At 37.1% G+C, this 20803-nt stretch overlaps 1 protein-coding gene across 1 annotated transcript in view; it reads right to left on the minus strand.

Moving 5' to 3' along the window:
- The window catches only part of SETD2 (SET domain containing 2, histone lysine methyltransferase), a 75133-nt gene that overhangs the window by 40157 nt on the left and 14173 nt on the right, over positions 1-20803 (minus strand). Inside the window, exons 2-7 of the mRNA XM_052636638.1 lie at positions 16037-16076; positions 10016-14379; positions 7353-7484; positions 5757-5885; positions 2384-2507; positions 1377-1454 (exon numbers count right to left, since the gene is read on the minus strand). Coding sequence (XP_052492598.1) covers positions 1377-1454; positions 2384-2507; positions 5757-5885; positions 7353-7484; positions 10016-14379; positions 16037-16076 — 4867 coding nt within the window. The remainder of the gene's footprint in view (positions 1-1376; positions 1455-2383; positions 2508-5756; positions 5886-7352; positions 7485-10015; positions 14380-16036; positions 16077-20803) is intronic.

The following is a 20803-nucleotide window of genomic DNA, read 5'->3' on the forward strand; positions in this document are numbered from 1 at the left end:
TGGATCTTGTAATTCCAAAATATCTAAGATGTAAGTTGACTGGAGAGCTCCTGCTCAGACCATTTGAACATGTTACGGATGAAAAACCCAGGCTTAAAGAGGTGAAGGGACACAGTAAAACTAGAGTCTCATGGCTAGACATGTGGCCACCAGCTGCAATCAAAACTAGAACCAGAACTTAATTAAATAATTCCACACTGGGTTCTCCTAGTCATTGTATGTTTCGGCTCTTGGGAGAGCTACATCTGTTAGTACAGAGATCAAAGAGCAAAAAAAATCCAAGAGTCAAAACCACTATTTCAATATAAGAGGAAATTATTGATATATTTTTCTAGGGAGTGAATCCATAGCTTTCTTAACCTAAAACAGAACCACAATATTCTAATGTGCCTGTGTGTGAATATATATGTGTGTGTGTGAATATATATACATACGTATATATTCATACACACACACACATATATGTACATGCTGCTGCTGCTGCTGCTAAGTCGCATCAGTTGTGTCCGACTCTATGCGACCCCATAGACGGGGGCCCACTGTCTCTGGGATGCATATATATTAAAACATATATATAATATATAAACATATATATATACACACATATGTATATTATATATACGTGTGTATGTATTTTTCCTAAGCTGAAAACACAAATCAGAGGGTATGAAGATCATTAATGATCTCAAAATATTTTATCAAATTCAGTAAGGATTTATCAATTGTGTTAACTATGTGCGGGGCACAGGGACCTAAAGATAACCAAGACCTAAAGTCTGGCCTTGTTGAGGGTGAGCAGAATACCTACATGCATACCACATATTATCTTTCTCATCTGTAGCCACTCAATCCCTTACAAATATTAAAACCACCAAATCTGGTACCTGGATAAGACGGATACATAATTGATATAAAATCTGAATACTACACATTGGACTTCATCAAAATTAAAATTTAGTTTCTCATTTTGGCACCTTAACAATATATAAAACTTACAGGCAAAGAGATGTGACAATTAAATGCACTTAGAGCTCCTGGATGGGATCCCAGACCAGAAAAATGACAGATGGCAAAATTTAAGCAAGGTCTTTAAACGAGTTAATGGTTAATAGTATTTCCTGGATTGGGTAACTGTACTATGGTTACATTCAGTAGACAGTTGGGGAAGCTAATGCAGGATAGCATACAGGAACTCAGTCCTCACTGTTTATTATTCTATAAATCTTAACTTATTTCAAAATAAATTTTAAGAACAGAATAAGAAAGAATGATTAAAAACAATACCCACGGGTATCTCTGACACAGATCTAAAACCAACAGTCGGCACAGCAGTCGTGAACAAATATTTCAAACTCTTAACATCTACCTCAACTTACTTTTTGAGTCTCACAGTTCGGTTCACAGCTGTGATTCATGAACCGGGAGCAATTTCCTTTCTGAGTGGCATCTATTATCTAGGGAAAAGGATAATTTAAGAGTTAAAAATGAGACCTTAAATATATGTGCATTTTGCAAAAGAAAAGCATCTGGCAAATTTAAGAGCCTTAATCTCCTGTTCCTTTGGAGAACTCTCTCACATAACTTTACACATCACAGTGTCAAATATCCAGCTTCTTAATTCTGAAAAGATCTGCTATCAACATTTCACCTCTGGGTCAAATTATCTCCATATTGATCAATGTCTCATTTTCTTTTAGCTATTTCTTACATCCTATTATACTGTAATCTTACTTCATGTGTATAAAACTTTATTTTAAAATGCATGCATGAAATACCACACTATGTAGCTCTCAAGTTTGGGTATGTATCTGAATCCACTGGAGAGGTTGTTAAAACTCTTGCTGGGTCCACGCTAACAGTGAGAAGTCAGCACATCTAAGGATAAATCCCTACAACTTGCATTTCCAGACTGAATAGAGGCAGACGTAAGAATCTAGCTAAATTTATTAAGCCAGTCATTAAAGAAATTGTAAATGGTGCTCCTCACTAAAAAACAACTTTGTTGGAAAACAATTTTCATAAAAGCGTATTTGTGTCAATATATATAATAGGCTTACTGTCACTTTTAAATGGTTTAATAAAAAATATTTTCAACTTCTCAGCTTTTAATATATTGATAAATATAATCCACATAAACAAAAGCTCTTTAGAAGACATCCATGATTTTTTAAGAATTGTAGTATGAAACATGCATGTTTACATTTACATATATATGGAAATTTCTCCCTCATCGTTTTTTTAAGCAAATAGAAAAAAACTATACATATTGTTCAGCTCCTTATTTTTGCCACTTACATTTCAGAGATCAGTCTGTATCAATGACCCCTTTCAAACTCAACAATTTCCAGATCTGCTTCAAAACAAACGCATTCATGCCACTTACCTCATCATTCTTCAGGGCCATGAAATAGTAGTGGATGTTTTTGTTTCGTGCATACTCCTTTACCCGGGCTTTAAACTCTTTATGATCAAGTACCTCTCCACAATATTCCAGGACAAAGGTGTTCCTGGCCAAAAAAAGAAAAAGAAGTCTGTTAGTTTTCTCTAAGATTTATCAATAATAAGCTCTCTTCTTGGCTTCTTTCAGTTAGCTTCTACCCTTCATTGTTCTTTAGTAGTAACTTATCTGTTTCTTCTCTATTGAAGGTATTAATTCTCAGTCTCTTCTCTCTCCCTTTATAAAAGCTCATTCGCACCAATGATTTCAAGTATTACCTCCATATAAACAAATACTTCTTTATGCTTTACTCCCAAGTTCTGACAAGAAATGACCTACCTGGAAGTTTTCTCTAATCCTTGCAAAATAAATATGACCTGGGAATTCCCTGGGCCAGTGTGTAGGACTTGGTCTTTCACTGCTATAGCCTGGGGTTCATTCCCTGGTCAGGGAACTAAGATCCCCTCAAGACACACAGCAAAAAAATAAACGAACATGCCCTAACATTAACCACTGGCATTCCCTGGTGGCTCAGTGGTAAAGAATCCACCTGCTAATGCAGGAGACATGGGTTCCATCCCTGATCCAGGAAGATCCCCTGGAGTAGGAAATGGCAACACATTCCAGTATCCTTGCCTGGGAAATCCCATGACAAAGAAGCCTGGTGGGCGACAGTCCATGGGGTCACAAAGAGTCAGACACGACTAAGTGACTGAACCACAAAGAATACCCAAGAGCATTTTTAAATGTAAAAATGTAAATCATTTGTATTTGCTATGATATACTGACAAAATCAGTATATTTCTTTTTTGGGGGAGGGACCATGCTAAAAAAATGCTATGCTTAAAACTTTTAAGAAGTCGGAAACAAATATTTAGAATAGTTAAATCCACAGAAATGGGAGATTTAGAGGTTGCCAAAGGTAGGGAAGAGAGAGCAACAAGGATATTCTGCTGATTGGGTTAAGGGGTTTCCTTTAGGGGTGATAGAAATTTCTGTAACTAGACAAAGGTGATAGCTGCCCAACATCTGCTGATGCTCAACTGCTCAGTTGTATCCGACTCTCTTTGCAAGCCTCTGGACTCTAGTTTGCTAGGCTCCTCTGCTGCTGCTGCTGCTGCTAAGTCGCTTCAGTCGTGTCCGACTCTGTGCGACTGCATAGATGGCAGCCCACCAGGCTCCCCCGTCCCTGGGATTCTCCAGGCAAGAACACTGGAGTGGGTTGCCATTTCCTTCTCCAATGCATGAAGGTGAAAAGTGAAAGTGAAGTCGCTCAGTTGTGTCTGACTCCTAGCGACCCCTTGGACTGTAGCCTACCAGGCTGCTCCGTCCATGGGATTTGCCAGGCAAGAGTACTGGAGTGGGCTGCCATTGCCTTCTCCGGAGTTCATGCCTAAAAAATCTCATGGATGGAGGAGCCTGGTGGGCTACAGTCCAAAGGGTCACAAAAAAAACTGAACATGACCGAGCAACTAAACACACAACAACAACATTAGCTCAACCTGGACAGCACTGCCTTCCATTCCTACAACCTAAAACTGGAGGGTTTGGTAGGGATTTGCTTGGTTTCTTGGTGGAGTCTGTCATATTTTAACACTAACTAGTAGTTTTGTCCCAAATACCTACTTACACTGTGCACGTCTGACAGTATGTCCTTGTTAAGTGGAAATACTCTAAAAGTGAACATCTAAATAGCTTGGAATCCGAAGTTTATAAAACTGGTATTACCATCAGCATATGGAAGTTACATGAGTGAAGGTGTCAGAAACATGGAAGCATTAAGTCCCAGTATATTTCACCAAAGCAGGGTTCTTTGTGAGTAGCTGAGGAAAGCTCAAGAGCTTTAGGAAATTTTAACCTGCTATGTGAACCAGTCACGCACTTTCTCCTCTCCCATTTCCTTCTTCATAAAGCAAATGGATTTCTGAGCCAACGAATAGTCTCTGTTGCATATAAGAATTTATATTTAAGTTGAAGCTATGTTAGTGCAGACTCTGCCAAAAGACAATAGTATCCATTACTACCCTGTAACAGAAGTTTATGTCCAAACTGGAATTTCTTTAAAAAATAAATACATTAAAAAAAAAGATTCTCCAAAAGAAAAACCTGGCTAGCCTGCATCTAGATCAGAGTTAGTGACTTTAGAAACACACTGGACTGCCTTGGGAAATACTGAGTGTGATGTCTAATAACAGACAAGGGAAGCTTGTCTATGATTTATTTAAAATATCATAAAGGATCCACTGAGTTTGGATATGGAATATACTTAGATGATTCTGTGAGATATGTTTCAAAGAAACAATTTAAAAATGGTTATGAACCAAGATATTGTGATAATACTTTGTAGAAAAGGGAAATATGATGTTTCTATTTACTTTTTTTAAAAATGAAACATTTTTCTGATTGGTTCTCAAAAAGATACAGTGATATGAATATCAATTCCAACCTTTCAAAAGATACATGAGGATTCCTGTCAGAAAACTAAAGTACCTGGTTGCTTTGAATCCTCACAATAAAAAGATTAAAACCCCTCACCCCATTCCAATTCTCATTCAAGTGTGGCCATATGCTTAAGATTCTGAAAGAATAGCTGTGCTTTAGTCACCAGAAGCCAGCAACGGTCTTATTTTCTTCCTTTATTCCTTTGATGTATTTAAAAAAATTCTTCCATCATAAACACATGTAATCTATATATACTTAACTTTAAAGAAAAAGACAATCAACTTTCATAAGAATACTTAAATATACTATGTATAAAAAATGAGTGGCTAAAGGAAATACCGAATATGGTAGAAAATAAACTGATCTTTTATTGCCTTACATATAAAAGTAACATGAGTTAGACAGAAGGCAACATTTATTCATTCAAAAATGTTTACTATTTATCAAGTATGCTTTAATTCTCTATTCTAATATCCTTAGACACTCCACCACTCTTATCCCAACTCAATTTTATACAGATTCACTGTTATAGATTCTGTCCTAACTCCTTTTTACAGAATTTCATGGGGATTTGGGGGTTCTACACAAACACTTGGTAATTTGGAATTAAAGGTAACATGACTATCAGACAAAGAAGGATTTGCCTATTCCAAACATCGTAAGGGACAAACTGCTCTCTCATATATATAGAGAAGAGATTTCTATTTAACTTCCTAAAATAAGTGAATTTAAAAAAAAAAAAAACTGGCTACCAAGCATCATTCTGCACAATAATCATTATTAAACTTCAGTGTAATAGGCAAATTATTTTCCTAAAAGGTATCTAATTAAGTTCAGCAACACAAATGAAATGAAAGGTGATTAAAACCTAACTTACGAAGGAAGGTCTTTAGCAGCTCTCAAGCCCCAGCCTTTCTTTTCTGTGAGGATGACTTCCACATCTGCATGCTGTTTCCTCTGAAACCGTCTATTGGAACAATAATCCCCATTTGGACACCGAGAAGAACTGAAGAGAGACAGGGAGCAAATTAATTCTTCAAAGCAGCAAAAGAACTAAAAACGTGTTCACTAGAATTATGTAAATATATCCGTATCTTTATGGCATAATCAGCAAGCATATGTGTGGTAAACCTCCAAGTGAGCCTTCCTCAATAATTCTTTCCATCATGAAAGGACTCCTTAGAACTGAGTGCCTACACTGTTAGTTAAACACATGGTGCCAGAAATAGTCTCTCAACTAGTCACTACCCCTCCCTCAGAGTGCTAAGACACATTTTCAGACTGCATGGAAGCCCGCGGCACTCTGACAACTATGCAGAGCTAACTTATCCTCAATTGGCGCACCTTCTCTTATACTCCACTCCAATCATCACTAATTTCATCTCTTGAATGTAGCTAATTACAAAGTCATTATTAAACATATCCTTGTTCAGAGTAAGCACAACATGAAGTAGCAAGACTCTTCCATAATGGATTCTGGAATAAAATAAAAAATTTACTGAATTCTTAATAGTCCAAAGCTGACAGGCTCCTCCGCCCATGGAATTTCCCAGGCAGGAATACTAAAGTGAGTTGCCATTTCCTACTTCCAAGGATTTTCCCGACCCAGGGATGCAACCTGCATCTCTTTCATCTCCAGCGCTGGCAGGTGGATTCTTTACCACTAGCGCCACCTGGGAAGCCCACCTATACTATAAAGCACCTTAATAATCTTTCGATGGTTAAAAACGATACAATTTTTTAAAAATCACATTTTTTAATGTAGAGATATTATTTATATGAAAAATACTGAACCACCTGTCTATCAATAGAAGATTAATATTTACACGTTAACCATGAATAGAATACACAATATAGTCAAGGGAAAGATCTGGGTAGGTCAAAATATGTAGCTCTGACTAGGTCTCCAAAGCATATTAAAAGTGTATGTGGCAAGTGAGGGGGAACAAAGTTTCACAAAGCACACACAGTAAGAATTTCCTTTTTACACATAAAAAAAGGAAATGTCTACCTCTGCTGCTACAGGCATAAAAATTATCTGGAAAGATTACAAATACAGGGATTGAGGCTTAGAACAAGACATTTTACTTTAAGCACTTTTGAAATGTTAGGATTTTAGTTCATTTTAAAAATTAAAAAATGCCAACACTGACTTCTCAGGACATGAACCTTACAAGAGGTAAAAGGAGACTGTGTAAAAATTGGTATTGCTATGTCAGCATCAGGGCTACTTTACAGAGCACATTCAGTGTGTGTCATGATCTAGTGCAAAATGTGAGGGAAATCTGTCTCCTTATAAACTGGAGACTGGAGTTTTCATCTCTAGTTTCACACGCGAGATTTCATGGCTCATAAATACTCAACAGTAGGTAGGAGGAGAAAAGTCAAAATTTTACTCTTAATAATTCTTCTCAATATTTAGAGACATTTAATAGAATAACCGAGCAAAAGCAGAGCATTCTAATTTACTTACCATTCAATCATGAGAAGACGATTAAGACAATCTTCCCCACAGGCTATTTCACCTTGAGCTCTTTCATCTTTAGAAAGAGGTGTACACTCACATTGCATTCGCTTAATATCCCGATGGGATTTATTCTTCTTTCTATTAGGTAAAATTTTATTAAAATTGGATAAATAAATGTCCTAGCAATGATACAATATACACAGTCAAACAATGCCAAATTTCATTTGTTTTCCATTTAATGATTCTGGTTAAGTCAATCATTTAAAAAGACAAAATGTCAAACCACTAAGCATTTATGAGACTGAAAACACTAAGAACTGTGTTGCAAAACAGATGAGAGGAAGCCTCAGCCTTGGCAAATGGGAAGATGGGATAAGCTCAAGTCTATTATTCTGGACTCAGCCTTCTTTCCTAGTCCCTGTCATCTAAGCCTCAAATTCTGAGCAGTTTCAAGTTGGTACTCATATTTGGCTCCAGAGGAAAACTGGAGAACTCAGGAGTATCAGGTAATATTAATTAAAGTTAAGAATCAGTCCTTATGGACTTGTTTGTGGTCCAGTGGTTAAGACTGCATGCTTCCACTGCAAGGGGGTAAAGGTTCAATCCCTGGTAGGGAAACTAAGATCCTGTATGCTGCCATGTGGTCAAAAACAAAACAATCAGTCCTCATGGTTATACAAATAATAGTTGAGATACTAGGCTGAGGAAGAAAAGGGGCTGCTAAAAAACAAACAAACTAAAAGAACAAAAATAGGAGTTTTAACTCAAGAATCCAACTCAATTAAACCCTTTAGAGACTCCTTCAGCAACATCATTTTTGTGCAAATCCTGTTTTAAAAAATTCAAGGACAGATGAATAAGTTCCCCTTCTTAAGATCAGGGAACTGTGACTTACTCTTCAACTAACAGACAAGTGAAGAGCACAGCTGCTGCTCTAGAAGACTGTCTTAATCTCCTAACTAATCTGCTTTCACCTTCAACATTAGTTCTTCTACAGTCCGTTTTAGAAAGTACCTAACTAGGGTCATGAGAGTTTTCACCAATTTGCAATAATAAGAATGATTCATCTGGATCAATTAAAGACATAATTCATTAATACGCATAAGAATGTGCTTTGCCTGTAGAAAGATGACTAAAGATAAATACCTTCTCGCAAGTTCTTAAAAGCTATATATAAAAGCAGCAGTTTTATTTTGTACTGCTCCAGAAGACCAGATGAGGACTAGAGAGCCCAGATTTCTTTCAGGCAAGCCTATTTTCACTAGACATAGGAATGCTCATACTTGACAGTAACTTGTCTTCTCAGTGGCTTCTACAAACGCCCAGCATATGTCAAGCACTTTAAAATGTTGCATATGTGCTAAGTCGCTTCAGTTGTGGCCAACTCTTTGCAACCCTATGGACTGTGGCCTGCCAGACTCCTCTGTCCAAGGGATTCTCCAGGCAAGAATACTGGAGTGGGTTGCCATGCCCCTCTCCAGGATTTAAAATGTTATATATATATATAAATGCTTCCCCCTCCAGAAGGCCCTCAAATGCCTCTCACCAACCAAATTTATCGTGTATAGTCTTATATGTATCTGAAACTCACTGCTAAATAAAATCCAGTTGGGTTAATTTTATTTCTATTCCTGTAGAAAGATCACATAAGTTGCATGACTCTACTCACAAAATACCTAAGGACTACTACTTAAAATAGTATTTTCAAGTTAAACCTAATTTACAACTAGATACAAATGAATGTTACTATAAGAGGCTCTTTTTATCTTTCAAAAAAAAATAAGTTTTTTTTTTTTTTTAAATAGGAAAAACTTCTGATGGGTCTAACGTTAAGATGAAGTCTTTTACCTTCTCCACAGTGGAAAATGTCTTCATTTTAAAAAATTCTGAATGCTTAAAGGGATGATGGCTAAGTTGATTCTCAACTAGAGGAGAAATTTCCAAAAGGAGGTAGGTGATTAGGAGACTATAAACTTTTTAAACACATATTCAACATATATTTACATTGAGAAAATTAAGACTATCAGAAAGAGGTGAAAGAAAGTTGACCAAGAAGCTCTGCTCTAGAGGATTATGTTTTCATTAGCCTATTCTCATTATACCTTATTTCCTGTGAGGGATTTTACCATTTATTTCCTAAAAACTCGTTATCTTATTGCCAAGCTTAATCTATTAGCATCAGATTTTAAAACATGACAAAAGAACACTGTGTTTCAATCTAGTTCTAGTTTGTAAAGTACCTAAAGACATTCTTCAAAAATCTTCACAATGAAGAAAAAAAAAATCCAATATAACTTTTTTTTTCTCTAAGAGCAGACTATTTTGCTGGAGTTTTGTTCCAGTTTCTCTTCCAGGTTCACATGTAAAAAGAAATTTAAGAAAAACTGGGTTGCTCTATATACTTTGGTTTTAATGTACTTCTAGGACCAGAGGTAAAGGGAGGAAAAAAAAAAAGCAGACATCCCCTCCCTGATAGGAAAAAAAAATTGAGGGAGGGACTCTACCATCACCAAATCTAAATAGGCAAATATACTTTTTAGATTTTTTAATTTACATTTCATCACACAACCTATTTCATAAAGTTGAGCTCATATATTAACTTCCGAAAGGTAAGTTTTTTCCTACAAAAAGAGGTTAAAACTTCTCAGACAAGTATTAATTTGGCTTACCTTTCTGTTAAATAAACATTTTCTTCAATCAGATCAAAGTAACAAGGCATCTTCCCTTGCTTGGCATATTCCTTCCACCGCTGGGGGTCCCTGAAGTCCTCCATGACACAGGAAGGCCCAACCAGCGCTGAGCCGAGGGGCACTGCTGTCTCTCCCTGCTCTATCTCCACTCGAACTTTCTTTCTGTCCTGAAGCTCACCATCACTTTCAGAATCACTCTCCAACTCCTGTCTTCTTTTTTTAAGAGGTCCTCTATCTTTCATATCATTTCTGTCCAAGTTTTTCAGAAGATCTTTCTTCTCATTCACAGCCAGAGAGTCCTTAATGGAATTGCTGCTTATTTCAGGCGCTTGCACTGAACCCTTGTCCTTCTGAAGGGACAGAAAAAACTTACTGGACTGACTAGAAAAGTGAGATCCTCCACGTTGATCCCAATTCTCCTCCTCTTCTCGGTCATCTGTTAAGGAATCTGGTACCTGCCCTTGAATTCGATCATACACAAGCCCAGCTCCTGGCGGTCTACTCGCTGACCTTGGATCCCAGTAGCCATTGCCTTGCCAGTAACTGCGCAACCCGCTACACTGTTCTGCACTTTGCTGATGCTTGTGTCCGCCACAGGCTCCATAGCTGCTGTCAGGCTGCTGGTATGTGCTGGTAGGCTTTTCTTGTTGAGAGAAGTCCCACCCTAGGTTTCTGAGCTCCTCTGATGAGCGGACGCCGTCCGCGCGGGAGATCTCACAAGAAGAAGAAAAGCTCGAGTCTGTTTTCCCCAGTCGACTATCTGCCCTGATCGGAAAAGCAGTCTGTTGCCGAGACTTACTTGAGACATCTTCAAAATCATCAGAAGAATAAACTGGTAGCTCTTCTTGCTGCTGAGAAGCTATTTTAGTTTTCACCGTTTCCTCAGAATTTGAATGCCCTAGAGGGTCGGATTTTATGTCTGGATGACTTGTACTATCAACCCCATCACTCTGAGGATGAGCAATTTCAGGCAGGTGATTATCTATCTGTTTTCGGCTGGGCTGTATAAAAGAAATTTCGGAATTTTTCTCTGCTGCTTTATGAAAGAAGAACTTCTCAGTTTGAGGACAGGATTTACTTGTTATACTCTCAAATTTTTCCTCGTATGAATGTCTCCTTGGCTCCAATCTCTCATCTTCCCAGTGATCAGAATAGTGTCTGTAACTCTGACTGCTCCGAGAAGAACAAGGACTAGTTTCTTCCATGGTCAAAGTAGAATTCTTTGGCACAACCACAACAGACTGAAGACGGTTTCTTGGAATACTGCTATCATCAGAATCTGTATCCTCTGAATCACTTTCATCACTTGAACTTTCGGAAGAACCAGAATAATCTTCATGGACAGTAGATACAATCTCTGAGGCATGACCACTACTGTCACATTTTAAGGTATATGTTACACCATCACTGTCCTCCATAGTTAAATTCAAATCACAAGAAGAAAATACAACTTCTGAGTCATCAGAAATATGTGCATGTCCTCTTCCACCTTCTTCATCTAAAGAGATCTCTGGTCTTCCTCTTCTATCAGGCAATAAAGAATTCCCTTCTTCATGAGCCTCCTGCACACATTTCTCAGACAGTCCATTATTATGCCTGCTATCCCATGAAGCAAATCCCCTTCCTGAATCAGGAAGGTCACCACCTACTTCTATTACTGTTTCTTTCTCTGCATGCTTTAAAAACTCTGAGTTTTTACTCTTCAGCACAGCATCCAAAACTGGAGATATATTCTCTCCACGTTGCAAGAGAGTTAAACTGTTCACTTTCATTCCTGGGGGAAGACTCTGAAGAGATGAAGCGATACATGAGCTCCCTGGAGTTTGATATAAATCATCAAAATGATTAACAGAAGCTGAGCTAGTACTACCAACACTCTGCTTATATTCTCCACATGCAAATTTTGAGTGCTGATCGGTTAGATTTCCATTATCACATATAACTGTTTTTGATTTCAAATGCACATTCATAAAGCTATTTGAAGACATCTTCGAGACTAAAGGCTCAGTATTTTCAGCTCCAGAATGACATGAAGAAGTGTGGTTGTCATTTGAAGTACAGTATATATCTGAATCTTTGGTTTTACAGCAAGAAACTCTCACCTCAACTGGTTCTTTAACAACTGTTTTGGAATAATCTATAGTTATAACTGGCAAAGAAATGAGTTGATCTTGGTGTGGTGACACCAGAGGTTCTGTTTCTCTAGATGCGCTTTCTGACTTACTATGCTTCATGCAAGTATCATCCAAGTCTTTTTCTTTACATCTATTAGTATTTTGAAATCCATTTGATGAAAGCATGCATGTTTTGACCGAGGGGGATACCTCTGATCCAGTCACACTATCATCAGAAGACATCAAAACAGTGTCATGTTTAGAAGTGCAAAATGCTGCCAAATCAGATTCTGCCCCTGGAGACCCATTTATATTTAATTCTGTGGGACAATAACTTCTTAACTGATCATTCTTCACTTTACATAAAGAGTCTACTTCTTTAATACTATCATGGCTATCATGTCCTATAAATTCAGACTTAAAAACAGGCGATCCATCTAGCTTTTTAAAAGTAGGTGAATCATTTAATCGATTTGATGGAGATGGAGACCGAGTCTTCTCTCTCTCAGGAATTTTACTAATCACTCTTAATTCACTACCTTTTGAACAAGGAGTCTGTAAACTAAAAGAATGAGACTGTCTGGTTTCCTCATTCAATTCTGTACAACAGAAAGAATTTTTAAATTTATCAGACTTGGATACAGGTTTTGAAGAGGCCGATTTGTAACGGGAAGCATTGTTATCATGCTTGGAATATGATGACCCCCGTCGGAATCCGAGTTCATTGGGGGGAGAACAGCATCTTTTCATTGCTTCATTTTCTGAAGTCCTTTTGGATTCTCTTTCTAATTTGGAAGAATACTTTCCTCTTTTCTCAATCTCTAAGTAAGAGGACTCAGTTTTACAGTCTCGGTCAGATTTAGAATAGGATGATGATGTCCTTAGGTCTCTGTAAGAGGAAGAATGAGATGAGGTGCGCCTTGAGTATGTCTTCTTATACTCATCTTCTGAGTCAGAACTCTCTCTCGCCCTGCTATCTGTATATGCCCGAGAATAGCGAGTCCTTTCTCGATAGGGGGAACTCCTATGGTAGCGACGATCAGAGTCATAATAATGGGATCGTTCTGACCGAGAATAAGATAAACTAGTTCTAGAGCCTCTGTCAGATCTAGACCGAGATCTGCTCCTCCTTCGTTCTCTCTCTCTACAGCGAGAAGATATATACCGAGTATCTCTTTCAAGTTTTGAGTAGCTAAAATATTTATCATCTCTCTCTGTTTTAGATCGTGAAGATTTCCCTAAATCCTCACTTTTAAAAGTTGCTAAGCTCTTTTTTGAATCTCTTTCTCTGTCAATGTTTGCTGAAAATTTTAAATCATGCGATCTTTGACTTGAGGAAGTCCGTACAGAATCTTCATCAGATTCTGAACCAAGAAAGGTGCCTTCAGATTGTGAGGATTTCTTCTTAGAACCTGTTTTTTTAGAGCCCAGACTACTCTTAGAACTATCTGGAGTTTCTTCTTCCTTCCCAATATGGGAATCTTCTTTTTGTGAAGGAATATCTGCTTGCTCATTCAAACTGTGAGTTATGTGTTCTTCTGAACTATTAGATACAGGGTCCTGTTTAGTGTCCACTTCTGATGATTCTGGTACAACTGTTACTGGTGGCTCCTTCAAGGCTCTAGCAGCTACATCTACGGGTGCTGTCATCAGAACTGTAACTGGTGTGTGTGGCAAGGCCACTGCCTCTGTTACTGGTGCTGGTGATGAGGGTGTTGTGGCTTGGGGAGGTGGAGGTGGTGGAGGTGGAGATGAGGGTGGCGAGTCTACAGTTGTTGATTCTGCTATGACTGCTGGTAATGGTGCCATGGGAGGAGACAGAGATGCCACTGCTGTGGTAGCAGTCAGCAGTGGCCTGGATGTTACATGAAGCAGATGTTTCTTAAAATGGATTTTGCCCAATTCTACCCTTGATTTCGGTGGCGAAGATTCTTCTGTAGTAGATAACGTATCTCCAAAGTCCGTCTTAACTTTAGGGGTCGAGTCTACTTGAAGAGGTACAACTGGGGAATTTGGAGTATCATTTTGCTTTTCATTGCCAAGTGCAGTCAGAAATCTGTTCTGCAAAGTTTTCTTTGTAAGGCTGAAGCTGAATGACACCTTCTGTCGTCCCTGTTCCTCCAAATTAACTTTTGTCTTGGTGCCTTTGGGCAAAAACCGACTAGAAGCAACACCTTTGAACATTGGTCCTTTGATGAAACCTGTTTTCGGCACATTTTCAATCTTTGCCTATGAATGAACAAAAAGAGCATTTACTACTACAATAAAGTTACTTTTAAATGGCTAGCATCACAGTTTAAAATGTCAGAGAAATGAAAAGTCCTTTTTAATGACAAAAACAGCATAAATTCCATTAAGCTATAAAAGCATTAAAAAAATCCTCTTTATTATGGAAAATTTTAAACATACCCAAAGGTAAAATAGTTTAATAAACCTCTAAGCACCCATCCCCAGTTTCAACAATTATCCATGTTTTTCTACTCTTATTGTCTCTTAAAGGATTTTACAGTTTTAGAACTATTTTCCAAGCAGAATTTTAAAAATAATCTGATGTGTATTTCAACATACATTATAAGAGGACATGGATAGACAGCAATAGCTAACATCTCCATCATGAAAATACTTTGTTCTTGTCCCTATCCTGTAAGAAACATCATAAGTCATTACAACTAGTGGTCTTCTGGCATCACACAGAATCATCACTTGCAGGGACTACTTGAGGTGACTTCCCTGGTGGTTCAGTGGCTAGGGCTCCACACTCTTACTGCAGGTGGCCTGGGTTCCATCCCTGATCAGGAAACTAGATCCCACATGCCACAACTAAGAGTTCACATGCTTCTACTAAAGATCCTATGTGCTGCAGCTAAGACCCAGTGCAGCCAAACAAATTAATAGATTAAAAAAAAAAAGAGTCACTTGGGTACTTGGTAGAAATATAGATCTGTGACAAAACTCCAGGAAACATCAATTCAATAGCTCTAAAGTGAACAAGAAGTTTGTTTTGTTTTCTGAAAACAAGCATCTCAGGCAACTCTGAGGGACTTCCTAGACGTGGGGAACCGCTGGTACAGAGCAGTTTCCCACCTCACTCATTTTATAGATGAGGTAACCAAACCAAATGAGAACCAGGCCTTTCTGCCTTCCTGGAAATTACTGTCCTGGCACATTACCACTACATCTGCTGGGCCCCATACATACCCAGGCCAAGTGGACTTATAGTCTTATCCTACTATAAGCAACAACTACAAAGTATGTATCTAAGAAGACTTTACCCTTCATTATTTGCCAAACCACCAAAGGAACTGGTGGGCTTCAGAAGTTAAAGGCTTAACCTCGGCTGTAGACAGAACATCAGGAAAGTCTACAGCAACAAACTCAAGTCTAAATTAAAGATAGTACACTTGCCATCTACAACATTTTTCTAATTGATGTTCTTTAATCAACTCTGGCTATTTAAGAGAACAGTTTTCCACTTCAACATGGTAAAAATCTGAAATCAGTTTTCAAAAATTATACAGTAACCATTCAAGTGGGAAAGTAAACATTTTTACATGCATTATCACAGAGCAGTGGTCTTCAAATATTTCTTAAGAAAGAAAATTCACTTTTCAAATTAAATCTTACATGAAAGCTCAATGCATAAAAACAGTAAAAATACACTGTCTCAAGTTGCCAGCTTCCTTTACCTTGACAAAAGCTCTTGAAGCTTGAAAGTTTAAAAACCATTTTCATGAAGTATACAACATCCCTCACTGGAATGAATTATTACAGATCCAAAAACAAAATTAAGCAAAAACTATTACTTCATTTCATATTCAAAATGATAGCTAAATTTTGAATGTTTTCAATCTCATAATCACTGAATACCTAATTAAATTATACTTACCTCATTTTCTTCTTCTCTATTGTCATCCAGCCAAGAAAGCATGCAAAAGAATAAAAAATAAATCATAAATACTTAAAATGGAATGAAATGTAAGTTGTTTTTTATTAAAGCTTAGGATGCATACAACCTCCGGGTATATTCTATATGGGCTGTCCCTTCATAGCCTTAGTTACATTTAGCATAGCAAATATTCAATGAAGATAGTGTTATGCACTGTGCTAGGTGACGGAGAGAAAAGGTGATTAAAGCAGAGTCCTTCCCCTCAAGAAGCTCTTATGGTTTTCTGTAAACACAATTGTTCTAAAAGTAATTCCAACATAATGGAGCAAATAAATACAAGGATAGAAGTATGCACAAGTATAACAGCAAAGAGGAAGATAAGCAACTTAGTTTAGTGGAAGGATAGGAATGCAAAGAATTGTTCCTAAAAGATCTTTTTAAAGACATTAATGAAATTGTTAGGCCATAATTAATAGCAGGAATCAGCCACAAACGTTTTTAACAGAAGAACACTTGCTTTGGTAAATAATATAATGTCAAGAGCAAAGAATAGGAAAGTTTGAAGGAAAGTTAATAGAACAGGCGGGTAAGAAGTCACAGGTAGTACTGAGTCTCCTGTGCCCTCGCCATAAAACATAAAAACATAATGCAAAATCATGCATTTAACTTTCCAGCATGAGATCGTGCTAGAATGCCTTGTTTCTTCTTTGGAAAACCTACTACAGAAGAAAACCCAGAGGAATAGCAGCCAATTTTCTGTCAAAAATGTACAGTATGCAGATCTGCAGCTTACTGAAGAACTGTATTTAAAGAATTTTGACTATCCGTGTCAACACAAAGACAAATCTGTTAGGTCACAGGACACACGTGGAAAAAAGATTTAATTAAGAGTCTTTGTCACAGAAAGCTCAAAGAGCCAAAGAATGACATGATTATTCAAATCGACCAATCAACCAACTTCTCAGGAAACACAGGAAGTTTCCAAAGGGAGGACGCATATAATGAGAGAGATTCGGCCATATCAACAAGATTCATAAACATAAACAAGCCAGATAGTAAGGAAATGTATTTCAGATACCATGTTACACAGGAAATGGTTATACTTAAAAGGACATAATTTTATTTACTCTGGAAAAAGACAAGTTACAGGACCATAGCGATGTATCTCAAAGTATCAGAAAACTTAGAAGATAAAATAGCCTTATTTTTGTACAATTCCAAAAGTTGGACCTGTGACCACCAAAAGTACAGAATGACAGATTTTACCTCATTTTAAGTTAGAATATGTTAATTTTCTTTATTTGAAAAATACATGTACACAGGGAAAAACATAAAATTTACAAAAAGATATACAACTAAAATTACATCTACCTAGTGGCGACTATTGTTATCTTTTGCATATCCTTCCAAAAAGTGTGTGTTTATATGGGCATACACATTGCTTTTAAAGGAGAAAAGACATACACAAACGGAAATTATACCTCTCTACCTTTTCTGGGCTGAAAGCCCTGGATATAATTACACATCAACGTACTTAAGATATAGCTTCAGTTGTAGTTCTACCAGCCTAACAGATATCTATAGGTCACTGGCATTTTTTCTTTTTTCTGGGAAGTGCTTTTTTCAGCTCCTTTGCCACTGATTACCTACTGAGTTGTTAGTCTTTCTTACTGCTTTATGAAAACAAAATCTGAGGTAGCTGCAACTGGAATGTGCCTCTGTACTGGGTACTTAAGTTTCCTTGTCATCAGAAACATTTAAGAAAAATCTGGATAAGAACTTACCTAAGATCAGACACAATTCTCATCCTAGATATAAGGTTATAAAAGTGAAGCCCTAAAGGTCTCAATCCACGATTTCAGTTTATTGAATTTCCTGAACCATACATCAGATACAGCATTTTATCTTGATTTTAATAAGTAAAGGCTTTAAAGAGTCACTCCTTCCTAATCTTTAACGCTTTCTTACTAAAACTCAAATATTCCTCAAATACTTAAAGCTGGTGTTTCTCATATCTGAGTGACACATATGGGCCTCTTTTTATTTTCTTATTTGCTATTACATGTGAATCTGTATTACTTTTGCATTCAGTGCAGTAGATTTTTTTTTGCTTTTCTTTTTTTAAACACCGAAAACATTTTGTATTGGGGTATTGCCAATTAACAATGTGTGGCAGTTTCAGGTGAACAGTGAAGGAACTCAGCCATACACACACACATATCCATTCTCCCCTAAGACCCCCTCCCACCCAGGCTGGCACATGGCACTGTGCAGAGTTCCCTGTGCTATATACATCTGTGGGATCTAGATGAATGGTGTATAAGAAATCCCTATTCCTTTTGAAATCATTCTATAAGCCTGAAATTATCTCAAAAATTTAATTATTTTTCAACATAAGATAATAAAATGTGAAAAACTATTAAATATCCTCACAGAATCCTTCGTCCTTTAAGAATTTTTTTTTTTTTAAAAGAGACTAATGGACTCTTGGGGATCCTAGAGCCTCAACTGGAAAAACACTACCTGAAATCTTTCTAAACTCATATTCAGGTAGGCACTGAACTCAACTCTCTAATAAATAGAGTATAAAATTGCAGAGGCAGTATTGTGAAGAGATGAAAACTCAAGAGAAAGGAGAGAACTGGCTGATAACAAAAGGAAGGAAGATAACTGACAAAACGGAAGGCTAGTATTTCATAACACTGCTCATAACATCTTAGTCCAGAGGTTGACTTCAAGTAGGACTCTGAGCTCTCCAGGAGAAAACTGGTTTGCTATACACACCAAGGCCCAAGTAAGAGCCATCGGAAATACTGGCAAGGAATCCTTCTCAAGTACTGAGTGATTATCTCCAGTATTAGGAAAGAAGCAAAATTTCACAGCTGCAGCCACCCTCCTCCTACATCATAAACTTTGCAGAATGGCCATCACATATGTAGCCTTGATTTGCATTTACTGTGCCTGTTTTCCTCTTTCCTTACAAAGAGACTAGGGTATCAAGACATAACAAGATGTTATACCTTGTCCTTCCTGTATAATCTCCTTGGGTTTGCCAGTCCCATTCCTAGCATAAATTCTTATTACTTTTTGAATCAAAGAAATTTCTTAACAAGAGTATCAGGTTTTAGCTTTCTCATTTTAAACAATTCTCAAAGGAAAAGAGGTCAATACCTCAAAACTGACCTGTAGAAAAAATTAGCCATACAAGCCGTAAGTTATAACATTTGCCATCCTCTCATCCAAGAAATGGAACTCATGAGGACAAGTAAATAAAAACACTGATGAGAAATATATATGATTTACGTGGACAAAAAAATAGCCATGAATACCACTGCTTTTTATCAAAGGCCTGGAAACTTTAGGCAAAGCAGTTTGGAATGAATATACTAACCTGAACTAGTGACAACAGACTTGATAAACATAGGCGCTATTTCTCATTTGCTCTGACGTCCACATCTTCAACTAGCATAGTATCTCAAACATAGAGTTTTGACTGATACAGTCAAAACAGATATATGTATACACGTATACAGATTAAATGTTATTTTTTAAATGTTATTAAAATTACAGCAGGAATATTCTCACAGTATGGCATCTTTTCAAAGCTATCTCTAGTTATATAAATAAATATAGGTCAAAACAGCATTTCTCTCTCCCATGTCATATTCATCACTCTTATATCCCCAAATAGTTGAAACTTTATTTTAATGTGGAGTGTCTATAGTAAAGTTATCTTCTTTAAATAAGAAATCACTTTGTAAACACAGCTGATCTCCAATGTATCACTGAAGAGTTTCTAGTCAGTGAGGAAAGCTAAGAATATCATCCCAAATGTTACCAATAGTATGTATACCTGAAATGTTTCTAAACTGGTCTTCCAAATTAGCCTCTAGCAACACTTGCATGAACTATGTTCTCCTGTTAAAGTAATCTGTTTTCCAAAACTCATAATTGGGCAGAATGGGGATCTAATTTAAACATTTTAGGGCTTACTATATACAAATGAGTTTCACTACATTTTTCTGTTTTGAGTTAAATCTCTTAAATTACCTGTTTTATTTTCCTCATTAGCAAACTGTGGGAGAAGGTATAACCATTACCAAATAACCTTCAAAAAACATTATGTATAAATGCTGAAATTCATTTTTAGTACTAGCCAATGAGTCATGACAGAAAGAGCTGAAGGCTAAGTTCTTAGTAACTGGACCATGTTATGTACACTACTGTCTTATAGCCAATCAGACTGCCAGCACCATTAGAAGTAGCTAACAGAATATTTTCCATTTTCCCACATATTTCATTAAATGCTTTACATACAACTAGCTCATCTGATCCTCAAACCTAAGAAGGGTATACTACATATCGGTGTTCCCATTTTCACAAATGAAGAAACGTAAGTTATAGCTAGTAACGTGGCAGAGCCAAATATTCAGGCTGTTTGACTGCAGAGCCCTTGCTCTTTAAGTCAAACATTTATTAGCTATTACACAGAACTGGGAGAAAAAGACTAAAAAGTTTCAGAGAAACATATTTTGATTTAGTGTAACAGTAAATGTATCTGCCTAGCAACAGAAGGGGCTGCATCATGAAATAAAGAGTAACAGAAGTGTTCAAACTAGAGTCTTGATGATCATGTGTCTGTGTTTCAGGGCAATCAAACAGCTGGTGAGTAATAGCTGTTCTTTATAGGAGAATTCTAGCTAATAAATGCAATGATCATCAATGGCAGCAAAACCTAGCAGATGAAAGGTTGATGAGGAACTTTTG

This window comes from Budorcas taxicolor, chromosome 1 (assembly GCF_023091745.1).
Source record: "Budorcas taxicolor isolate Tak-1 chromosome 1, Takin1.1, whole genome shotgun sequence".
Classification (NCBI taxonomy): Eukaryota; Metazoa; Chordata; class Mammalia; order Artiodactyla; family Bovidae; genus Budorcas; species Budorcas taxicolor.